Raw genomic sequence first — 23,566 nt, forward strand, 5'->3', positions numbered from 1 at the left:
AGCAGCAGCAGCAGAACTTCTTCCTTACCACAGCTTGTGAGTACACAGCTATAAAACGCTTGCAGTTGGGCCCTGAGGCTGCAGGCTCAGCTCCTGTGAAAGCCCCTGCCCCTTCCACTGCCTGCTCTCAGCTGTCTCGGTGCAATACCCTCAGACCTCGCTGCCTGCCCAAGGGAGGCAGCAGGAGCCGGGACGAGGCTCTCCAGGTTAAAGCATGTCCCATATCACAAAGCCTGGGACATTGCCTGGGATGTGGGGTCTTGCAAGATGGCATCAGGCCCAGGGAGCGGGAAGAGAACAGCTAAGGGGACAGGATGAGGAACAAACCTTGTCCATAAGGTTTCCCTGCAGATCCTGGTGCAAAAGAGACACATCCGAGTGAGCCGAGATGTCACATGTTAGAATAAAGGTGGAGAGGAGGCAGTAAGTCTTAGCAAGGAGGTGAGGACTTCGGGTGAAGCTTTGAGAGAAAGAAGTCTCAAATACAAGGAGGATTAGGGGAGTCTCTCTGTGTAACTCTCACATCAGGCCCAGAAATCTTCACCCCTGTGCTCCCTGGGCACCCCCATCTCCCCAACGCACCCCCATGTCTGCATCCTCAGCATCCCAGGCCCTTCTGACCACAGGCAGGAGGATGTAACCATTAGGAGGAGCTGGGAAGGAAGACTCAGCAGGAAATCAGCCTCTCTCTTTATGACCAGAATGCTACTTATTGATGAATCAGGGAAGATGCGGATTCGTGACATCCTCCCCAGTTATTTATTCACTGTGTGGCACAGGATATATCAGTGATGCTTGGGTGCTTTGCTCATGTCAAGGATGCCAGAGGTTTTGGGAAGGGAAAACTCATTCTTTTCAAAGATATTCATATAGGTCAGGCATCATGTGTCTGGGCAATGATCTGTATTATTTTCAAATCCACCTCTGCCACCTTCCCTGGCTGACACTGTACCTTACCTGCCTCCCTTTGCAGTGGGACAGGCAAGTCACCGCTTGCTTCTCACTGAGATCCCCTGGGGAACTGGGTGCCTTCTTCCAGCATGCAAACTCAAGTCTCCTACTTGCTCAGTCCATTCGGGAGTTATAAGTTGTCGTGGTTTAACCGCAGCCGGCAACTAAGCACCACCCAGCCGCTCGATCACTCCCCCCCGGTGGGATGGGGGAGAGAATCGGAAGAGTAAAAGTGGGTTGAGATAGAGACAGTTTAATAGGGAAAGCAAAAGCTGCGCACAAGCAAAGCAAAACAAGGAATTCCTTCACTCCTTCCCATGGGCAGGCAGGTGTTCAGCCATCTCCAGGAAAGCAGGGCTCCAGCACGCCTAACGGTGATTCGGGAAGACAAATGCCATCGCTCCCAATGTGCCCTCCTTCCTTCTCCTTCCCCAGCTTTATACGCTGAGCATGACGCCGTATGGTGTGGGATATCCCTTTGGGCAGCTGGGGTCGGCTGTCCCAGCCGTGTCCCCTCCCAGCTCCTTGTGCACACCCAGCCTCCTCGCTGGTGGGGTGGGGTGAGAAGAGAAAAGGCCTTGACTGTGTGTAAGCACTGCTCAGCAGTGACGACAACATCCCTGTGTGATCAACGCTGTTTCCAGCACGAATCCCAAGCACAGCCCCATCCTAGCTACTATGAAGAAAATGAACTCTATCCCAGCCAAAACCAGCACATTCTCCACCCCTTATTCCATACCATTTACGTCATGGTCAGGTCCCACACTGTCCAATACATCCTCAATACATCCCCATCCTTTGATCTAATACACACATATCATTCCCTAGTCTATGGGCTACCCCTGTGAAATGTCTGTAAAATGTCCACAAATGTCCACAAAATGTCCACTGAGTTCATTTAGTCCATGACCTTGGGCTCCATCTGTTGTGGTGGTCACTCAGGACAGGAGAGGTGGTGTTGCGTGGAGTTACTGGGTGCCAAAACCAGCTCAGGTCGGGTCACTGCTGCACTTGCACTGCTTCTTGTAAGGCTTCTCCTCTGTTGGTTCAGGTGGTTCCTGCTATAGTAATTTCTATAACATGCAAATCAAATCCCGGGTTACAACAATTTAAAGGTATTTCCATTACAATCTCTACCCCTGGTCCCTTTGGGCCAGACCATCAGGTCTAACATTGCAATGAACTCTTCCCCTTGCCCCTGCTCCAGCTTGGACTTATCCACAGTCTGCAGTCCCTTGGGGGTGTACCTGCTCCAAGTGAAGCCTCATCTATGAGCCACAGTCGCTCCAGGGCTCTACCTGCTGCGGCATAGACTTATCCACAGCCACAGTCGCTTTGAGGTGCACCTGTTCCAACGTGGTCTTCTCCATGGGCCACCATGCCTTCAGAGATAGACCTGCTCCAGCATGGCCTTACCCACAGCCACAGTCCCTTCAGGAGTGAACCTGCTCCAACATGGCCTTACCCATGGTTGCAGTCCCTCCAGGGGAGTATCCGCTCTTTCATGGGCTTAGCCATGGCCACACGCTTTGAGGTGCTCCAGCATGACCTCATGCACAGCCACTGATGCTTCAAGGTGTACCTGCTGCAGCATGGACTTATCCACAGCCACAGATGCTTCGAGGTGCACCTTCTCCAGCGTGGACTTGTTCTTGGGCCACAATCCCTTCAGAGGTACACCTGCTGTGGCACAGACATAACCATGGCCACAGACGCTTCAAGGTGTACCTGCTCTGGTGTGGACTCATCTACGGCCACAGACACTTCGGGGTGTCCTGCTCCCACCTGGCCTCATCCACAGGTCACAGTCCCTTCGACTTGAGTTCACACCAGAGTTCCAGCCTGTCCAGCACAGCAGCACAGGAACAGCAGCGATGCCCTGGCCATCTGCTAGCCCAGGTGCATCGCCATTGCTGTTATCGAAATGTTCCCAGGCACAGCAGAGCCAGATGATCAGCAGTCCAGCAGCACGGCAAGCAGCGAAAGCAAAAAGCAGCCACTAACGAGCCCTAGACTCTAATACACAGTGAGGCAAGCAAGCCCCATGGCAAGCACAGGAGCCTGTCAGTTAATAGCTAAACAGCAATAACAGCTATAAATTCTATCTAGCACATTCCAATCAAACCCGTCGTTATCTTGAAACCTTCGAGCCCCACGTTGGGTGCCAAAAAGGACTGTTGTGGTTTAACCCCAGCCAGCAACTAAGCACCACCCAGCTGCTCGCTCACTCCCCCCCGGTGGGATGGGGGAGAGAATCGGAAGGGTAAAAGTGAGAAAACTCGTGGGCTGAGATAAAGACAGTTTAATAGGGAAAGCAAAAGCCGTGCACACAAGCAAAGCAAAACAAGGAATTCCTTCACTCCTTCCCATGGGCAGGCAGGCGTTCAGCCATCTCCAGGAAAGCAGGGCTCCAGCACGCGTAATGGTTACTTGGGAAGACAAACGCCATCACTCCAAATGTCCCCCCCTTCCTTCTTCTTCCCCAGCTTTATACGCTGAGCATGACGCCGTATGGTGTGGGATGTCCCTTTGGGCAGCTGGGGTCGGCTGTCCCAGCCGTGTCCCCTCCCAGCTCCTTGTGCACCCCCAGCCTCCTCGCTGGTGGGGTGGGGTGAGAAGAGAAAAGGCCTTGACTGTGTGCAAGCACTGCTCAGCAGTGACAAAAACATCCCTGTGTGATCAACACTGTTTCCAGCATATCTAAAACAGCAAATCTAAAACATAGCCCCATACTAGCTACTGTGAAGAAAACTAACTCTATCCCAGCCAAAACTAGCAGATAAGTGAATAAGAAGCAAATGCACCCTAGGCTTCCTCAACGCGGACACCACAGTGCAGCCATCCCGGGGTTGAAAGCAGCTCACTGGGGATTGCCTCTGATCTTCTGCTTCAAACCACATCGTCTGTCCTCAAAAGACACCCAGTCTTGACTTAGTTGCGTGTAACGGAGGCTCCACCGTGTTGTAATATAAGCTGCTTCAGTGGTTAATTACCCTCTCATTTCAAAATACATGTGGATTTGTGAGGCTTTTGTAAGCTCTGGCATCTTTAGGAGGTGTCGCACAGCTCAGGTCTCCCAGGTACGCTCCTTTTTATAGAAGTATCAAAATAAATGGCTAAGCTTCCCAAAGAGCCAGTCCCCAGGGCAAATCTGAAGTGTCACAGCAAAGGCTGCTCCTTGATCCCTGCTCTTCAGGAAGCACATGGACAGGGACAGGGACACCTTGGATCTTGGTCTGACCCTGCCCTGTGATGCTGAACATGGTGTCTCCCCTGCTCCAACAGGAAGAACTGACCAAATAATAAGATTTTATGTTTAAGAAAGCAACATATTTCTTCTTTTCCCAACCCTACATGGAGGAAAAAATGTTGATTTTTGGGAAAAGTTTAATTGCTGCCAGTTTTCTTGACATCTTGAATGGGATTGAGGAGGAAAATGTTTGCAAAGCAGACACCCTGAAGTGTCCTATTCAGCCAATTCTTTAACTAAATGACAACGTAAACTAGCTAGAAGAAGTGTGATTTGATAATAAAATTATTTTTGATAATAAAACAGTAGTTGGGGAAAAGTTGAGAAGTGGCTTGAATTTAATGCCTGAAAACAAGGCAGCTTGTCACGTGCTTTTTGGTGAGAACTCTTTTATTGTTTTTTAACCAGCTCTGCAAGGGAGGCCGTATGGATCAGTCTCTCCTCTGGGAAAAACGGGGTTAGGATTGGGGTGTGTGTGCGCCTGCGCAGGTAACCTGCCTAGGGGCACACTGATGATTTCAGGCTGCATTTCTACCCACTCTTCCAACCTTTCCAGCTCACGCTTCTCTGCCCTCCCTCTCTGCCCCTGCCCATTTGGGTGCACGGATATAAACCCTCCAGCCAATATGTTTCCTTTGGGGGACTGGACGGTTTGCCTGGAGGGCGTGCATGGCTCTTGTCTCATCCCAACGCTTTCCCTAGAGACGGAGCAGGGGTATTTCCTGGCGGCTGCTCCCGGTGAGCTCACACCGTGGGCACTCCTTCAGAGCTAGAGCGGCAGGGCAGGTTACTGCTCCAGCTTTGCTAGAAACCTTGGAGCTTCACCTTGGAAACCTGCTTCCCGACGCTTCACCTCACCGCGTGGAAGCAGTGCTGGTCTGTCTCAAGGGAACACAGGTAAGCCAGGCTGTGATGAGGGGTGAGCAGCAAGCCACTGGGCACTCTGGTCACTGCTTTGATTTTTCTGTTCCCTTTTTCTTCTTCTGTCTCGTGTCTCCTCCATCCTCATCTCTCAACTGAGGTCTGTTCAGCTAGGAGATGGGATTTACCATCTTGGGTATGACTCTTTTTTTACCCTACACAACCTCTTGCATTGCTGTAAAAGCATAATGCAGAGCACCAGGGATCAGAAGAGAGTCACTGTGTTGCGAATGAGCACATGGAAACCCAAGATCATGAAGAGTCAGACCTCAAACCAATCTGCCTGCCATCTATTTTATTTTTCTTCTGTAGCTGTGATCTCACCTGCTCTGGGGAACCAGACAGTCTGGATTAAAGGGAGGGCATCGTTAGCTTGCAATTGTAAAAGAACGGTGGAGGTTTATCCACAAGTCAGTTTATCTGGTTGGAGCAGGAGGTTACAGAAGAGCTTGTCTGTATTGGTGTTACGCTTCTGTGTTTTCTTCCTTTGAACTTCTTGGGAAGAGAAGCAGAGGAAGCTGTGGTAGCTTCACACCACTGCACACCTACAGTAACTGCTGAACTCGGTGGTGTTGCTCAGCTGACGCCGGTGTAAACAGGGACTTGACTGTTTCTCCGCAAGAACGTGATCAACTGATGAGTGGTTTTAAGATAAACTTCCCTTCCTTGTGTTAGACAGCTGAAAGGATTTTCAAAGAAAAGAAAGGTCTGTTTTCCACCCCTTACTACCAATGTCTCAGGAGCTCAGAGATGCTACTGAAGTGCTTGGTGTCACCCCGGTACCTGCTCATTCTGCAGAGCTAGAGAAGCACAGCCGGACGGGTTAGTTCAACACTGCATCCAGGGACTTAACTGCTTAGCTCCAGGGAATTTCTGTGGCTCTTGTGTACCAAATACCCAGCTGCTAGGGTTTGGATGGTGCTTCCAAACACCTCTAAGGTCGGCACCCATCTATCATCTTCTGAAATAGCTCCAAAGTCTCAAGGATATGAAACAAAATATGCCAAATAGGAAACTTGATCAGAACTTTTAGTTTTTCAAATGAATAAAAGAGGGCTGAGAAATGATGCTCACACTGAGGATAGGAAAGTCTTTAGCATGGGGAAGAAAAACAGGCAAAAGGTTAGATTTTTTTTTAGAATCCCACTTGTAACTGCAGCTTCTGCCACTGCCAGAGGTGAGGCTGGGGCACCTGGCAGTGGAGAGCCCACTCGAGGTGTGAAGCTCTGATGCCTTTCGCTGGGAAAGCCCCAGTGAAACCCCCAGGACGGGGCTTGCATGGGAGCGCATTCAAAATTAAATCACTGCCACTGAAGAGACACCTTCCAATGCCTTTGCTCTGCACCCCCAGGACTCCGGTAATACCCAGGGTCTGTGCTGGTGCTCCAGGGCTGAGCTTGCATAAGGTGAGCTCCAGCGCTCAGGAAGATGCTGAGAAACAACTAAGGAGAACAGAGCCAATGAGCAATAAACCCTGTGGAGTTGTCCACTCCCAAAAGGTAGCTCACAGCCCACAAAGTACACAGAAGTCCTCTTGGCAGAAAGAGCTGAGTCATAAAGAAAGTGAAGAGAAGGGAGAAGACAGGGTGACAAGGACAGGCCTGCAATGAGGGAGCATCGTGTGGCAGCGACGACCCCTGATGAGAGATGTTAATGCCATGGATGGGGCTGTGGCGACCATTCCCAGGCTCAGAGTTCAAGAACATTTCCTAGGGTGATTTCTCATTCCTGCATCATGGGAAGAGAGAAGGAAATATTCTGCAATATGATGCGTGCTGGGAAGAGGATGAGTCTTTCATAGGAGGGTAAGAACGCTGTGCTTGAGCAGGCTGGTGCAACGTGAGCACATGTGCGTGCAAGGGGCAGGCAGGCAGAGTGCGCTTCTCCCCTTTCCCTTTGGGTGTGCAGCACACTCCTTCCCCGGGTGCAAAACTAACCCGCTCCTCTCCTTTTTGCAAAGGTGGCCCAACGATGCCGAGCATATTTTCCTACCAGAGCGCCGAAGTCGACTGGTGTGAAGGCAACTTTGAGCGCTCGACGATCATTGCAGAATACTACAACACCGTGAGTGCGGGTGCATCCGAAGGGCAGGCTGGGGTGTGAAGGCAGCCGGCTCTGGGCACCCAGGAGCTGCTTTTAGGAGATGAGATGGAACAACCTTGTTTTCTCTCCTGTTCACTCCTTTGAACTTCCTGGTGTTGGAGGGTGCTGGTATGGGGAACATTTTCTGAGCTTCAGGTAAATCATGGAACTTTTATTGCTTACAACAGCCAGTTGCTCACAAAATGAGCTGGGGTCAGGAGTACTTCTGGCACGTGTGGGGCTGAGTTCCCAATGAGAAAACTCTGGTGGTGCTCCTTAGCCCAGATTTGTGAGATCCTGTTATACCAGTCCTGCAGCTCTCCTGCCAACTGGGGTAAGTCCCACACAGGGCTCATATATTCCAGCTAAATGTACAGGAGTGGCAAAATGAGAGACAGCACTTGCATGAACCGTGTCAGGCAGGTTGGGAATCCGGAACTCAAGACAGAGGAAAGCTGATGCATGAACCAGTTTCACCTCCTATGATCCTTTATAATTCAGACTCCATCCAGCGCCAGTCCCCTGAATACAGCCTCCTGGCTTAAGCATGGCTAGAAGCATCCATATCTGTCTGCAGAGGACTCGGCAGATAACCGGTCTCTGCAAGCACGTCCTTCTACCTCAGTGCAATTACAGGCTAGCAGGGGTGTGAGGCATGTGGATTTACAACCTTGCAAAGGCCTTGTTTACAACTTTTAGCAATTACTGTCTAACACTAGAAGTTCTTGTTCTCATGGAAATGTCTCTTCCTCTTTTTTAAAAGCATTTCCTGCTTTTAATAAATTGCCTATAATAACGATAATTCCCTCACCCGAGTCCCGCAGCTCCCAAGCTCTAATTGCCCAGCCAGGGTCTCAGAGGAGGGATGCTTGGGCTGTATATAGTCACTTCCCTTTGAGACAGTTAACAAATAACGATCTGCCAGTCCAGACCAAATCCTGCTTCCCTCTGGCATCCAACTGAATGTGTTGTGCTGTTGCCGGTTTACTGGCACTGCATCCCTGTCAGATGGGCTCGAGCCGCAGAGCAAGGCGTAACTAGCAAGGAGGTACAGAAATCACTTACACTCACATCAGCATTTCAAATGTAGCTGGAGATGCCAAATGCCTCTGTGTTTTGGAGTGTCACTGGCAACACTGGAGAGGGTCTGATTTCCACAAAGAGCAGGAAGTCTGAAAGTTATGTTTTTAATCAGAATTCATTCTGGGGGATAAATTTGCCTAACCTCCTAGTTTAGTACATAGGCAGCGTTTTTCAAATGTGTCTTTGGAGCTGAGATCCCATTTTCACAAGGATCCTGATTTACACCCAGACTGTCAGAGTGGCTCAGGATCCTTAACACAACAAGAAGTATCTCAGGAGCTCTCCAAAAGCACTTACGTATCTAAATTCTCTGCGGCACACTACTAGACACCAGTTGTTGTGGCCAGATGCATAACTGTCTTTCTTAGGACCCAAAGCCCACTAATTCCCATAAAGTATTAACTCTTAGCTGCCTAGGTCGCTTTGTGGCACAGGTTTCTAAATTATGTAGCTATTCCTGAAAATCTTACCCAGGGGCCTAGTTCTGGAGGTCCCTACTAGCCACAGCCATCTCCCATGTTTCCATGCTACACCACCTTTGAGGCACCGGGCTTGTCTGGATGAATTTGCACTAGGTAGGACTGAGACACAGCTTTCCTCCAGGAGAGGAAACCTTCTCCAACGCATGTTTCCACACAGATGCAAACTACTGCGATACCGAGGAACACAGAGAGAGGAGGGCAGAGCAAACCCTGCAGGATTTTTTCCAGTGATTAAACTAGCCCTTGTTCCTCTCTATATGTGAACACAGGGCACCTCTTTCCCAGCAGAGAAAGAGCTTTTTTTGGTCCCTGCCCTGATCTCCTTCTTGCCAGGCTCACTTTTTCCAGTCCACAGAGCTCAGCAAAGTGCCTGTGCAGGCGGAGGGTACCACTTCTGCAGTTCCTGTCTTAAGATGCTATTCCCGTTTAGAGAAAGCAGCAGAGATCTATCTAAACCTGCCTTGACAGCTGCCTGCATCAGGGCTGGCATGGGATCTCCTGTCCAAACAAGGGGAGACAAAAGAGCAAACCCTCCTAAAATCTGCTGCTGTTTGAGCATCTGACAACAGCCCCAAAGGCTGCACCATGCTCAGGGCCAGACCTTGTAACCAAAAGCGGGCAGGAGAATCACTTACATGGGCATGACCCCTTCGTCAGTCTGCACAGGCTGGCTGGCATTGCCTGGCTCTCAGCCCCTGCAGCAGCACCAGGGCAGCCATCTTCATGCTCTGGGCTCTCTCACAGGATCAGGCTCCTTGTGACGTGGCCTAAAGAGGGGACTATAGAAATCAGACCAGACAGATCCCTAGCTAAGCCTGCTGGCTGGCAGCATGTTGCAGATCCAGCTGGGGCTCAGGGCACGATCTCAGATGTGATCCTAACAGCCTGGATTTCCTTCTCTTCTCTCCTCTATTCATTTGTTCCCCATATTCTGATTGCTTCTTCCCTGCGGCAAGCTTTATGGGCCTTATCTCACTGGCCTGCCCTGAGATAATTATATCAATATTGACTTCAGCGTCAGTTTGCCAGAGTTTTAGACTAGCTGGGAATCCAGCCAGCTCCTACCCAAGACTCCTGCACCACTAAATCAGCAGGGCTTCCTAATGGAGCATCCTCTTCAACATCTTCTTCCCAACACTGCTCGGGGCTCAAGCAGGGTAGTTTTGTGCCAGCAGCAGCGATGTGCTGCTGAGAATTGCTCTGTGCCAGCCGCACTCTCTGTCAGGTCTGCTTGGGTTGGATGCTTTTTATTAGGAATAAGCGCCAAGGGTATGAGCAAAGAATGTAAACAGTATCTTTAAGTACCTAATAATACATGGTGGCTCGTGATTGGATGCAGTTCAGCAACAAAGCACTAACTATTTATAGTGACTCAGTGACCCAGAAATTTATTGTCGTCTGGCTGTTCGTAGGAGAACAGTATTGTGCTACATGAGGGTCATCAGTCAGGGACTTGTCTTTCTACCCTCATTTCTTTCCTGAAATGACTGATCCAGGATGCTGGTAATGACACCCAAATCCTCAGCAGTCTCTCTGGCAAAGCAGCAGGAGCTCTGACACCGTCATATATCCAGAGCTCCCGGATGCTTCATCGACCGCTGGAGATGAACTCAACTGCAGGTGCAAATTACCTAGATATGCCCAGAAAGCACCCACTTTCAGAGTGTGTCAGAGCCGTGGCATGTGCCCCGGCCCTCCGCATGGGCTCAGCAACCCCAGAGCATCGCAGACACATCGCTCTCTCGCCTGCCCATGCAGTCCCATGCAGGAGTACGGCAGCTCCTTGCCCAGCACTCTGCAAACACTAGACAAACAGCTGTTTCCTGCCCCAAAGCACTGGTGTGACATTGCGATGTCAGGACACGCAGCCTCATCTTCTGCTACACAGGTCTGGCTATTAGAAACTTGCTATACAGGTCTGGAGAGCCTCTGAGGTATTCACTTCTGTCTTTGGCCCTGTGGGCTCTTCTGTCAGCTAAAGCTGGTTCCCTGGTCTTTAAGTGAATGAATACACTCCAATGAGTCTTGCAGAAATCCCCTTTCACTGCAGAAAATGCCTGTCTTGGGTAAGGAGCAGCACATGCCTTGGCTTCTATTGCACTGTTGCCGTGCTCACAGAGCCAGGCAGAGCTCTGCAAACCAGCATCTCCTCTCCCAGACCGTATCGGAGGCTTGTTCTCACCCTGTCACGGATGGAGATGCAAACAGGTTCTCTGCAGGTCTCTCTCTCCGTCTTAGGTTGCAAAGTGCCGAGTTGCACAAGCCCTGGGGCCTTTCCCATGATCCTGCTAACGCACCGGGATTAGAGCCATGTTGCTGATCCCAGTCTCACTTTTCTCCTAGTGAAAGAAGCAAACGCCAGTATAGGTGGGCTTGGCTTAGGCACCTGGAGCAATACCTCACACTTGTTAGAAGTGGGACATCGCTGTAAGCTCACACAGTGGAAGACCACAGGGCTGAGTCCCTCTCACAGGTCAAATCACACCTCGGCTCCATCACCACTCTCTTATCTCCCTGGCATCCTGGGCAGAGGGAGCTGGTGCCTCCTGGCCAGTACGACCCAGCTAGGTATAAGTAGAAGCTGTGCTGGGGAGACTCAGCATGAGCAGAGACTCTGGAAAAACTTCCTAATGGGAGTACTGGGAGCAAAACCTTCCTAACCCCATTTGAGACGGAGCTTGCCACCTCCTAAAGGGAAGATATAAGAGAGCACTTACAAATCAGGGCTTGGATCCGACAAGTGCTGAAGACCCTGTGTCCCCCACAGATACAGTTTTGTAGCCATTCTCCCCTAAGCTCTGAGTTTGGCTGCTCTGCAAGGAATCACTCTATCTTTTCAACCCTATTGACATGGTTCCACTGATTATCCCTCCCCCCCAATACCTCATCTTGCACATCTCATACTGAATTAATGAAGCTATAACATTGCTATCATGTAATTAATGGCACTGTTGCAATGCCCGCTGCAGCAGGTATTCAGACCTCTCTACACGCAATCTCAAAGTCCCACACTTCCTCTCTTTAATGTGCATGCTGGTACTTGTATACTGTTGCCTTTTCTACAAGCATTTTCTCTCTTTTTGCTATCCCTGCTTGTCTTCCAAAAGCCTCTTTAACCATTTCACAGGAGAAGAAATGTTTGCAACACAGTTGTTACTTTAACACACGGTTTGGTTTCTCAATCATTTCCAAGCAGTTTGACCTAAGTGTGCAAGTGGGACCAGCACTTCTCTTTTCATAGCTGGAATGGGAACAGGCCTGGATTTGGCTCTGAGCACCTATAGCAAACCAATACACTTGGCCTGAGAATTGCTGTTAATGGGAGCATCAACTTGTTTCATGAAAGCCTTAGTGAAATTCAAGATTAATCTCCAGGTGTTAAAGAGAATAGAGACCTTACATTAAGCGTGAATTGTGTTTCCCTCTGGAATATGAGAGGGTGTGTTTCATATATATGACAACATCCCTGTGATTTGCAGCCCTGTTACCATAAACTTAGATCCCACTGGACATCACAAGCCAAGCGTCGATTTTGCAGTTTACCTGGTGCATGTAAGGGCTGCTGAGGGGTGAGACTCCAGCTGTGGAGGTCAGATTCCGGGCTGGGGGTCTGGGTCAGCATCTAGCTGGAAGATGAAAGGAAAAGGATTGTCAGGGTGAGATAAAAGTCACCCTCGCGGCTTGCCAAATGGCATTTTAGCAGATGGCTCTGCCCTGCTCTTCCAAAGCCCCAAAGAGCTGTCTGGCAGGTAAAATGTGGCACCACGGTCCCAACCTTTCATGAGCAAGAAAGATTTTCACTGAGGAGGCTGTGCTACCCCGTGATATCCCTTTACGGAGTTTGCAAAATCAGGTGAAAAAGCCAGGGTAAGAACCCACAGAGGGTGAGGATTATTTCAAACTTCATTCCCCCATAGCTGCAGGGTAGAGCGGGCCTGATCCAGCAGACAAGTCCAGGCTTTGGGCACTCACTGCTCCTCCCCAGCTCCCACATTTTGCCCATCGGCATCTGCCATTCCCCGAAGCACTGGCACCTTCAGCCAGCCCAGGCAGCAGCAATAGGCTGAGCCCCAGTACCATCCCCTCCTCCCCAGACAAACCAAAGTCTGTCAATGAAGCAATTTTGCAGAGTTGGAAATCAGGGCAGAATAATTTCTCTGCATTCATTTGCTAGGTATGTTTAAAGGAGGTTTATGACTTCATGTAATTACTAGTGTCCCGAATACCTCCCCGCTGCAGGCCAGGTGGCTTCGCACATGACACTACAGGATGTCACTTCAGTCCTGTTCCCACCTACCAATGTCCTGCTTGTCCTGCTGCTCTCCACCGCGCCCGCTCCCAGTTAACGATGGTTTCCCTGACTGTGGCTTCCTGTGGTGGCCTAGCTCCTCACACCCACCCAGCCCCTCGCAGGGGGCCGCGTGCTGGCCGAAAGGGGCAGAAGCCATCCAGGGAGTTTTTGGCAGGTCTGGGTTGACAGGAGAGGGAGATGGCTGCAAACAGAAGAGCTTTGGCAGCTTGCTTGAAGACAATGGGCGGCTGAAGCTAAACCATCACCCAAAAGGGGCACACCAGCTTATCCTGGGCTTGCTGGCCCCAGAGGTGCCTGCAGGGAGACCACAACAGCTGTCACAGCAATAGCTGTCCTTCCAGTTCCAGCCTTGCTTCTCGAGAAATGCCTCTGCCCTCTCCCTGTGCCAAGACTAATACCTGCCTCCACGCGATGCTTTCTACTAGAGATCAGTATTCTCTTTGCACATGGAGATGCTGAGGCACGTGGTGGGATCGGAGTTGCCCAAGATCATGCAATGAGCTGAATGTACCTCTTGTTTTTCAGATCAGCAATGTAAGCTTCTTTGTCCTTTCTCCTGCCCTGCTCTACCTGAACCGGCAGTACCGTCAGCAGCATGCCTTGCCCTTGTATTTCGTCTCTGGCCTGCTCTTCTGTGTAGGTGGGTGCCCAGGCTGTGAGAAGACCAGACGGGTTGCCAGAGTACCTGACTGTTCATTCATGATACCTTTGGCTTTGGAGGCTGGTTCTTAGTGGCCAAAGCACGGGGGCAAGCTGGGCTGGGAAACTGAGCGGCTGCGTCTGAAGCCCTGCAGCTCATGGTTCCTGCTGGTTGTGGATGCACAGCTTCCAGCCCAGTAAATCCCCATGGTGCTGTGTGGACTGACTCACTCAAGTGTCCATTAACGTCCATGCCCTGCCCTTCAGGAACGGTGTGTCTTTAGGAACGGCCCCCAAGAACTTCCCAGGCCAGATGGGCTTGTGCGAGGACGGAGCTTTGCTGACACAAGCTGTCCTTGCTCCTTGCAGGTATCTTCTCCATGTACTTTCACATGACCCTGAGCTACATGGGGCAACTCTTGGACGAGCTCTCCATTCTCTGGACGCTGGCTGTGGCATATGCCTTTTGGTACCCAAGGGTTTATTTCCCCAGGTGCATCAAGAGCAGGTATGACTCACAGGGACACAGGGCTGCAGGCTCTGAGAGGAGGGCTGGGACATTGACATTGATGCATGTGACCCACAAATCCCCCCCCCCAGCCCACAGCCAGCTCCCCTGCAAGGGGTCAGCGTTGAGGTTACTGCAGTTTGCTTTGGGATCAGACCCTCCATCACTCAGTGGTGGATGTGCTGACAGAGGAAGAGTAAGAAACCCTCCCACGGGGAAGGGCTGTGCCGGGCTCCTGTCGACTGGAGCTGCTTGTCTTTGCGAAGCTGCAGAGGAAAATTTGCATGGAGAATTTCAAAATTAATTAGGAAATTAAATGTTCCTGAGCACTGACATTCAATTACCCATGCTGTCAAACTGTCATAGCATCCCCTGCCATCCACAGAGAGCTTTCCCTGAAGGCTGATGGGGTTTCCCATAGGACAAGCTGGTCCAAGTTAAGACCCCACATTTCAAAGGTTGTTTGCAGGAGGGCTGGCTGGGCTAGAGGAGCTCAGCAGAAAGGATGGGGATACTGGGTGAGCATGGATTAGTAGAAACAGGAACCCAGCAGGGCTTTGCTCAAAGGATGGTCCCATCCTGGCAGGCTTGCTGGAGCCCTCTGAGCCAGCCCAATCAGAAGCCTTGCAAAGGCCTGCTCCAAGTCTGCTCTTCCCATGCCAAAGAGGAGGTCACCAGGAGTTCACTGTGGAGACATGGCTGGGGGAGAGGGGAAGGGACTTGGGAAGGGATTTGCATGTGAAAGGCCCCTCTGAGCCCTATTGTTGTTCAGTCAGCCCAAATCTGCATGTTTGCACGGCTCAAGCCCCTGCCCGCCACTGCTGGGACTCCTGCTTTGCAGCCCTTCCCTCTGCAAAGCCTTTGCCTTGTGATGCTCGTCTCTGGCATCACCATGAAAGTGCACGTTACCTTCTGGGCTGTGTTCCCCACTCTGTCGTGGACTAACTGGGGGGCTTTTGGCAAAGCACAGGTATAAACAGATACCCCAGCCTTCCTGCCAGGACTACTGCAGAAGCTGAGGTCAGCCGTATGCAGTTTGGAGGTGCTGGAGAAGGGTTTCCTCTCTCAGGCAATGAGCAGGACCTCTCCCATCCTTATCCTTCCATACAGTGAAGAACCTTGGGGGCACTGACACTCATTCCCAACTCCCTTTAGGAAGCATTTCTTCTGGCTGAGTGGTGTCACCACTGTGATCAGTACCTTGATGTCCTTCATCAAACCAGCATTCAATGCCTACGTGCTCAACTGTATCGCCTTCCACCTGCTGTACCTGACATGGTGCGAGCTGAAAAAGTAAGGAGGGGGCTGAAAGGGGTTATCTGCAGATCCATTGCACGCTCCTGGCAGGCTCACACATGGCAGCGACTCTGTACACAACAGTGAATGGAGCCCAAGACTTCATCAGCCACATGTTGGACTAGCAGCTCTGCAAAGGATTGGGGCAGCCTGGGAGGGACCCAGGAAGAGGAACAGGCAGGACTGTGGGCAGTGGGGTACAAAAAGGCCATCTGGCCCAGGTACCACGCAGAACGGGGACAATCCATGGGACAAGTGCATCTTCTCCCCAGCTGCCATCTCTGCAGCTCTTTCTCCTTTGTGGGCGATTTGGGAACCAGCGTGGGGTTGGGAGAATGCCCCAGTATTTGGGGAGAAAGACAGGAGTGCCCTGGCATCTCCTAGCATCATCTTCACCCACAGAGAGTCAGAAACCCCCCTCTACAGAGCCACACTTCTCCAGTTCTTGTGGTCTGATGAATACTCTCCAGAAGAAACTCGCTGGGGTTTGCTCTGTTGCATTAGCACTTGCAGACAGGAACCAGCCCTCTTTAAAACTCTCTTTCCTTCCAACACAATACTCCACTCCCTCTCCTTCGCTGTGTCTTCCAGGTGCAATGACAAAAGGGTTCACTGGACGGCTGCAGCCATGGTCGTGTGCTGGGTACTGGCCATCAGCAGCTGGATAAGCGACAAGTGGTTCTGTGGGCTCTGGCAGGCCATCAACTTCCCCTACTTCCACAGCTTCTGGTAAGGGCTCCAGCGTAGAGGCAGAAACTCCAGCTCAAACATTTCAGGGGCTGAAGGGCAGCAGGGATGTGATACTTGACCAGGGAGCGGCCACATCTCTGCCCAACCTTCTCCCCCTTTCCTCTGTCGCTATTGATGCTGCTCCTCACCCTGGCCCCAGCTCAAGGATTTGGTCCTAATCACTGCTTAATATCCCTTACCTTCTCCACACCAGCCAAGCGGTGTTTTGCAAGTGAAATTGTTCCAGAAGTCCCTCCAGGTAAGCAGCTTGCTTTCAAAGGGCTGCACCTGCTCCCAGGAAGCTGCATGAAGTGCAATGTTCTTTTGAGTCATTTTAATAGACAAACTGAAAGACAATTATTTGCTTGGGCAAAACATTTCAGTGCTTGGCCAAGTGTGGCTGTAAGCACTGCACACAGCGCGCATTCTTAGATTCATCCTCACAAATCACTGGGATGACTGGGGCAGACACCCAGCACTGCTAGGCTAGGCCAGGCAAGGTGGAATGGGTGGTTTTGTTTGGGGCTTAAGTCCCCTGTATCACCCCATCCCCTCTGCACAAGGAATTGTCCCAGCCCCAGCTCACAGAGCTCTTCTCGGATTTCCCCAGAGGCACAAACCCTCCAGGACCCGCACTCCCTGCAGGTGCATCATGGGGTTGGGACCTTTGCCTGCCATTGCAGTACCCCTTGGCTTTAGCCTCACGGTGGCAATGCCAGCTGCACACCGCTACAAGGTGCAGGAGGAGCAGATGGAGTTACCCCTGTCCAACACATGTTTTTTTCGTTTCCTTGCCAGGCATGTGCTGATAGCCATGTCCCTCCTATACTGCTGCCCAATGGTCATCTACTTTGATGTCAACTACGAGATGCCATCATTCAAGCCAAAGCTAGGATATTGGCCCAACGACTCTTGGCCTGTCGGGGTGCCTTACATTGCCCTGGAGGAATCCCACAAGCAGTGCTAGAGCTGGTTGCCCTCAGGCATCCCTCGGGCACGGGGTGCGTGATGCACACGTGTGCATCTGCATGGGGAACCCCTCAGCTGTGTGCCTTTTCCTTGGACAAGGGCGATGTGGCTAGCGGATAGGGCAGGGAGCAGCTGAGGCCTCATGATGCTGGGCATGAAGCAGGGTTGGAGCCCACAAGTGCCTTGGAATACTCTGCCCAGACTGGCGTCCGGGGAACCAAAGATCTCCTCCTCTAGCAGGTCCCCACTGAGAAGGGGAGGGAGACAGTGCTGCTTCTGTGTCTTCTGCATTAGTCAAGCAGCGGCATCCCTTGCTGACAAAGGCACAGTGGAGAACACAGAAGCCAAACTGGTGACAGCTGGGTTTGTTGGGGCTGCTCTAATTATTATTATTAATTTTATTTATTGATGTATGTGGTCTTGCTCAGGAGAGCTGTGCATTAAAGCTATGGACACTGACTTGCATTGAGCCCCTTTCTTTCGCCTGACTGCACCACATCCCCTGTTACCTGCCAGTCACTCCCATGGGTGGCCAAAGCTCTCTCTGACCTAGGGAGAGCTGTTTATAAAGAGAAATCCTCCTGGGTGACAACCCAAAAGAGGCTCCGCTGGCCCAGGTCCTGGGGTGCTCTACCCCTTCTTCAACCCCCAGTGGCCCTTGTTCCTCCCCAGCTCTGACAGTCTCCAATGGCTGTGTGTAACTTGGAGACTCCTCTGCTTGCTGAAAGGGCTGGCTGGTGGCAGAGAGCAAGGTAAGGAGCCAGTATATTAGATAAACATGTCAGTACCTTTGCAAGAACAAAGAGAAAGATGTAAAGCCTCAGAGAAAGACCACTGCTGTGCCACGGGTACAAAGCGATGCTTTCCAGGTTCTCCCCACAGTGTAACAGCAAAGAAGTTGCTCTTGCAGCCACAGGACACGCTCCTGTTCTCCGAGCCTTGCTGCATTACAGTGACGAGTTGAACCACGTCGTAGGTCTGGATCCTCGCACAACCAGCGGGGACTGTCTCTGGAGAGCACCAAGAGGCTGGAAGAGTAGCTGAGGTTGGCCCCCTGCAACACAGCTAGAACAAGGTAATGTCACTCCAGGGACCACAGGCTTTTTGGGCCCCTGTGAGTAAAGCAAAAGCAGAAGCACTCTGGGCTTAACCTCGGAGGCAGAAGGTGCTGCACAGCGTGCCACGCAGTGCCTGTGCCGTGGCCCTCCCATGGCTGCTGCCGCCTCGTGGGTCCCTCTGCAATGGTCCCCAGAGCCACTAGATGGCAAATTTGGCTCATAAACCCCGAGCAATATTTCATCTTGGGAAAGTGATGCCTGGCGCAAGGACTGAACCCTCAGGCCCGGTCCCCCGGCCCTCTCCATGCCCTGGCGCCGGGGTCAGACACCTCTCCACAGCACGGCCACCGATGAGACACCTGCACAAGGTGCAGGACAAGGGGGACTTGGAGCTCCAGCCTTTGTATGCCCTTGCCTCCTCGTGCTAGTGCCCATCTCCTCCTCCATTTGCCTCTTTGTCTCTCCTGCATGCCATCACTCTTGCCTTTCCCCTCATCACCCCGTCTCCCTTTTGCTGACCCTCCCCGTTTCGCTCCCTCTTGCTCTCCCCCCGCCTCACCCCTTCCCCAGCCCATCACATTCTTCTACAGCCTATTAATAACTTCTGGGCAATTGCACCGGGTCCCCGCTGGGCTCGGCCCCTCCATCGGCGCTGCCCTGCACAGCCACTGAGCGCGCCGGCAGCAAGTTCAAAAGTGCAGTGGGGCTTTCACAGCCCCTCTCCCCTTCAGGGGGTGGAGGAGGCCGCTGGAAAAGAAAGGCTGCGTTGCCAGGGAGCCTGGTACAGGAAAAGGGGGTCACCTTCACCTCCGACAGGACCGCTGGAGATGGACAGGCGCCAGCAGCCCTGCAGGCCGGAGATGCTGAGAGAGCCACGAAGGGATGGAGGCTGGGGTGTGGGCGAGGAGGGCTAATTGGCCACCTCCGGCCACGGAGCCGGTGTGATGCTCGGCAGAGAAACCCAGCGGCAAAATCCCCCGTGCGGTATGGTAATAAGGGAGGTGTCCGGGGCGCCGCTGCCTTGAGAACAATGTTGCTGCAGTTGAGTGACTGTAACAGGCCCTGATGACAGCCGGGGCCGCGTTAAAAATGCCTATTCAAGCAGATCAAGACATTGAGAGGCCTCGTGGGGATCTGAAACCCTCAGGGATTTCTGGATGAAGCCAGAAGCTGAATCCCCAGCCCTGGGAACCTGGGGGGGGAAAAAAAAGAAGAAAGAGAGAAAAGAAAAGAAACCCACAAAGCAGCTTTAAAAGGACTGCAGCGCCCGAGGCAGGGCCTCCTGCTCCAAGCGGGGCTGTAGCCTGAGAAAGCGAAGCAGCCCTGACACCAGCGTGTGACTGTGGTCTGGGCGTCCCCCGGGCTGCACAGGGTTATCTGAGGCTGGGGTTGCACCTCCAAAAGGTCCCTGAGCTGCTGGGGATGCTCTGTCCTTCCTGCCAGGGAGCCACAGCTCCAGCTTGTGGGGCACAGCCGGCACCGCAGAGCTGACAAACACCCCGTAAAAACAAGTGGGGCTGTCAAAGGGACGAGTCAGGGCATTTTTGCCTTGAGCTGAAAGGGGTCCTGCAAAGATGAGCATCACGCTGAATGGGTAAAGCTGGGAGCCCTCAGAGGGCGAAAGGCAACAGTGGCCCCTTCTCAATCCCCCCAGGCCACGGGGGAGTTCTGATGGTACCTTCTGCACCAGGACCCTTGGCTGTGCGAGTGCCTCTCTGGGTGTAACCAGCCAGCTTGCTCAGCAGAGCAACACAGGAAAACAGGCAGGGCAGGAAGAGCTGCAAAGCCTGCACTCGGGGATCTGAGTTAGGACCGGTCAAAATTAAACCTTTCCTTATTTTTGCCAGATGAGCCCTAACCCAGATCATTTCCCTGATTTGGTTCGCCATATGGCTGCCTAAACCACAAGAAAAGAGGCAAGAGAAGGAGCAGGAATGAGGAAGAGGATAAAGGCTGCTCCTTTCAACTGATGCCAGATTAAAGAGGCTGTGAAACAACGGCATCGGTTGAGTCTATTTGGTGCAACTGCAACACAAATGAAATAATGATGTTGGTAACACACCAGTCCTGCAGCATCAAGGATTAACACTTACCTGTTCTGCCGCACCGAATTGCCTCCTGCTGTTATAGATTTACACTGCAGGATTTGGCTCGCAGACAGGAAACTTTTCAAGGCAGAGTGATTTATCTGTACAAAGACATTGCACATTCATGGACCTGCATAAATAATGTAAAAGTAATTAATAATAACCCAGTCCCTGCTCTTAACAATGCCAGAAGAAATTGCTTCACTGGAGTGTCTCTTATGCCTTTTGCAAAAGATCTTTATTTGTTAACTGTCTCAAAGAGAAAGAAGATAATAGTTTTGAAACACGGAATGGATGTCGCTAGGTCCTGGGATTTTATTGCCAGCCTGGCGATCTTTACGATTGATTTAAAGAACCCTCTGCTGGAGTCATGTTAAAACAACATTGATTCAGCTTTGATTTTTTTTTAGTTTTAATCTCCTAGGTCTGCAGTCAAAAGTTTGAAACCATGAACGCAAAAGGCTAAGGAACCCAGGAAGGAAAGAGATAAGCTCCAAGAATTATTGCCTCTAAAAGTCTTGTCCTTTCAACTCTAAGTGCTACTTTTGAGGTTTGACACAGGATTTCCAAGTCAGGGGCTGGCAATTCTGTTACACCCACCTCACGACTGCTAGGAAAGATGTTTCTTTTTTTTTTTCACTGTTTTACCTACATCCTTGCTATCCACTTTTCATATAAAACAAAATTAGCTATAGGGACATAAACAAATGCCAGGATTTTCCAGATATCGATGGCTGTTCCGGACAGATGAAAGGTATCAGGTCCTGATTAGCTGAAAGTCGTATTTCAGCGAATACTCTGTCACCATGTTTGCAGCAGTCAGGGTCTTGAGGTCCCCTGCCTATGTCTTTCTGTATTAGCTCACACGGTGGCTGCACACATAATCAGGGCCGGTTTTGACCAGCGATCATAGAGGAGATGTGGGTAGAAGTCGCTTCTCGGTAAGGAGAAGCACGGCCATTACATGGCCAAATAAACCAGTTGACAAAAAGTGATTTTTAATCAAAAGATCAAAAGATCTCTTCAGCTGTTTCTATAAAACCCCATGATTTGGTTCCACTTAGTAAGACATTCTCACCGCTGTTTTCAGAAGAAAAACAAGCAGTTCACATTTGTCTGACAAAACGGTTCAAATAACTTCAGCTCTCTAGTAATGGCTGCTATCAAAATACCTAAAATGGAAGGATTAATTTTTCTGTGCCTTCACGTTACAGCTCAAAACATGGTTTCAATTAGGACTGTTCTCCACTTTTTTTATTCACATTCAGTCACTTGGGTCCTGATTTGTGAGCTCACTTACGCACATGGTTTTTTATAAATGTGTTTAAACGTAAAACTGAATCGGGTTGTTCTGAAATAGCACACTTAGTTTCACTGTCACAAATATTTAACAAAATGCAAAGATTTATCTCAAATGCTGAAGTATTCACCAAAAGCAACATTCAGTTGTGCGTCGGGTTATAAAATTCACAATCTGCAATCGATGCTGCATTTATTTAGATAGGCCTTCCATAAGAGACCAGCTGTCTCAGTTCACTAAAATGCTCAAGCATATGTTTAATTTTAAGAATATGAATAATTCCATTGATATCAATGGCGCTTGCTTACACTTAAGAATATATTTTGCTGGGCTGGAGCCAGATACAGTGCCATGTAATGCCAATAAAGTGCAAACTGCAATATTTCTCTAAGTGCTTTCTGGGACCAATTTAAAAATTAATCAATGAAGAACTGTAATGTGAAAATGCAAAAATTAATATATGTGAGATTTTGCTGTTTACTATTCTAATATTGCCAAGTATTAACATCCACCAGAGCACTGCCAAGTGAAATCAAAACCAAATCTGTGAAAGAGAGCAAAAATGGCAACAAGTTGAATTTGTTATTCATCATGAATCATCCTATCAGACTTAAAGATTTACTCATGTAACACTGAATAACATTTAACATCCTTACAGAAAGACATACATATAGACTAAAGACAGGGTCTGACCCCATTTGTACCATCCCCAATGTGTACTAACTCTATTCAGCCCAGAGAGCCAGTCCAGTCCGAAGTGGATGCTTGAAAGGGAGAACAGGACCTGCTCTGTAACAGCAGAAAAGTGCCTTGAACAAGGATGGCTTTTAATGATCAAAATATGATAGAGCAAAGGGTCACTAAAAACATGATTTTGCTCTCCTGCTTACTGTGCCATACTGTCCTGGTTTCAGCTGAGACAGAGTTAATTTTCTTCGTAGCGGCTGGTATGGGGCTATGTTTTGGATTTGTGCTGAAGACAGTGTTGATAATACAGAGATGTTTTAATTGCTGCTGTACTAGTCAAGGACTTTTCAGCTTCCCGTGCTCTGCCAGGTGCAGAAGAAGCTGGGAGGGGACACAGCCTGGATAGTTGATCCAAACTGACCAAAGGGCTATTCCATACCACATGACGTCATGCTCAGTATATAAAGCTGGGGAAGAAGAAGGAAGGGGGGACATTTGGAGTGATGGCGTTTGTATTCCCAAGTAACCGTTACGCGTGATGGAGCCCTGCTTTCCTGGAGATGGCTGAACACCTGCCTGACCATGGGAAGTAGCGAATGAATTCCTTGCTTTGCTTTGCTTGCGTGCGCGGCTTTTGCTTTCCCTATTAAACTGTTTTTATCTCAACCCTCAAGTTTTCTTACTTTTGCTCTTCTGATTCTCTTCCCCATCCCACCGAGGGGGAGTGAGCGAGCGGCTGCGTGGTGCTTAGTTGCCGGCTGGGGCTAAACCACGACACTTACCTTTCACAAAACTATTAATTGCTCTTTTACAGGGAATGGATGAAAATTTCCAGGCACCAAACACTTTAGCTGTTTGTATTTGTTCTCATAACTTTACTCACCACGAGTCCAACAGGACTGATGTTGCCAGTGACCTACACGGACCTGGGACATACCTCTTATTCTCCTATGATGGTACCATCATATAAACAGCTATATATCCATATGCAAATGATTGCTGTTTTCAAGCTGTTCATGAGCGACCTTATACACTGCCCATACGGTACAGTAATATGTTTTCCACATACGTCAGATGTTTCATGACACATTTCACGCATATATTTAAAATAGATTTCATAGCATATAAAAATGCACGGGCAATGGAAGAAAATGGCCTGCATCTGCAATGTTTACATAATGCTTTTCAAAATTGCATGAAATGTATCCAAAT

The 23,566-nt window shown here is 50.3% G+C and overlaps 1 protein-coding gene across 1 annotated transcript; it reads left to right on the forward strand.

Annotated features, from left to right (window-relative positions):
• The first annotated feature begins 7,093 nt into the window (after positions 1-7,093).
• On the forward strand, positions 7,094-17,220 carry ACER1 (alkaline ceramidase 1). The gene is made up of 6 exons (XM_075524225.1): positions 7,094-7,186; positions 13,607-13,721; positions 14,090-14,228; positions 15,384-15,521; positions 16,116-16,253; positions 17,052-17,220. The coding sequence occupies exons 1-6, from the start codon at positions 7,094-7,096 to the stop codon at positions 17,218-17,220; spliced, it is 792 nt and encodes a 263-aa protein (XP_075380340.1).
• The last annotated feature ends 6,346 nt before the right edge of the window (positions 17,221-23,566 follow it).

Source organism: Mycteria americana, chromosome 24, assembly GCF_035582795.1.
Source record: "Mycteria americana isolate JAX WOST 10 ecotype Jacksonville Zoo and Gardens chromosome 24, USCA_MyAme_1.0, whole genome shotgun sequence".
Lineage (NCBI taxonomy): Eukaryota > Metazoa > Chordata > Aves > Ciconiiformes > Ciconiidae > Mycteria > Mycteria americana.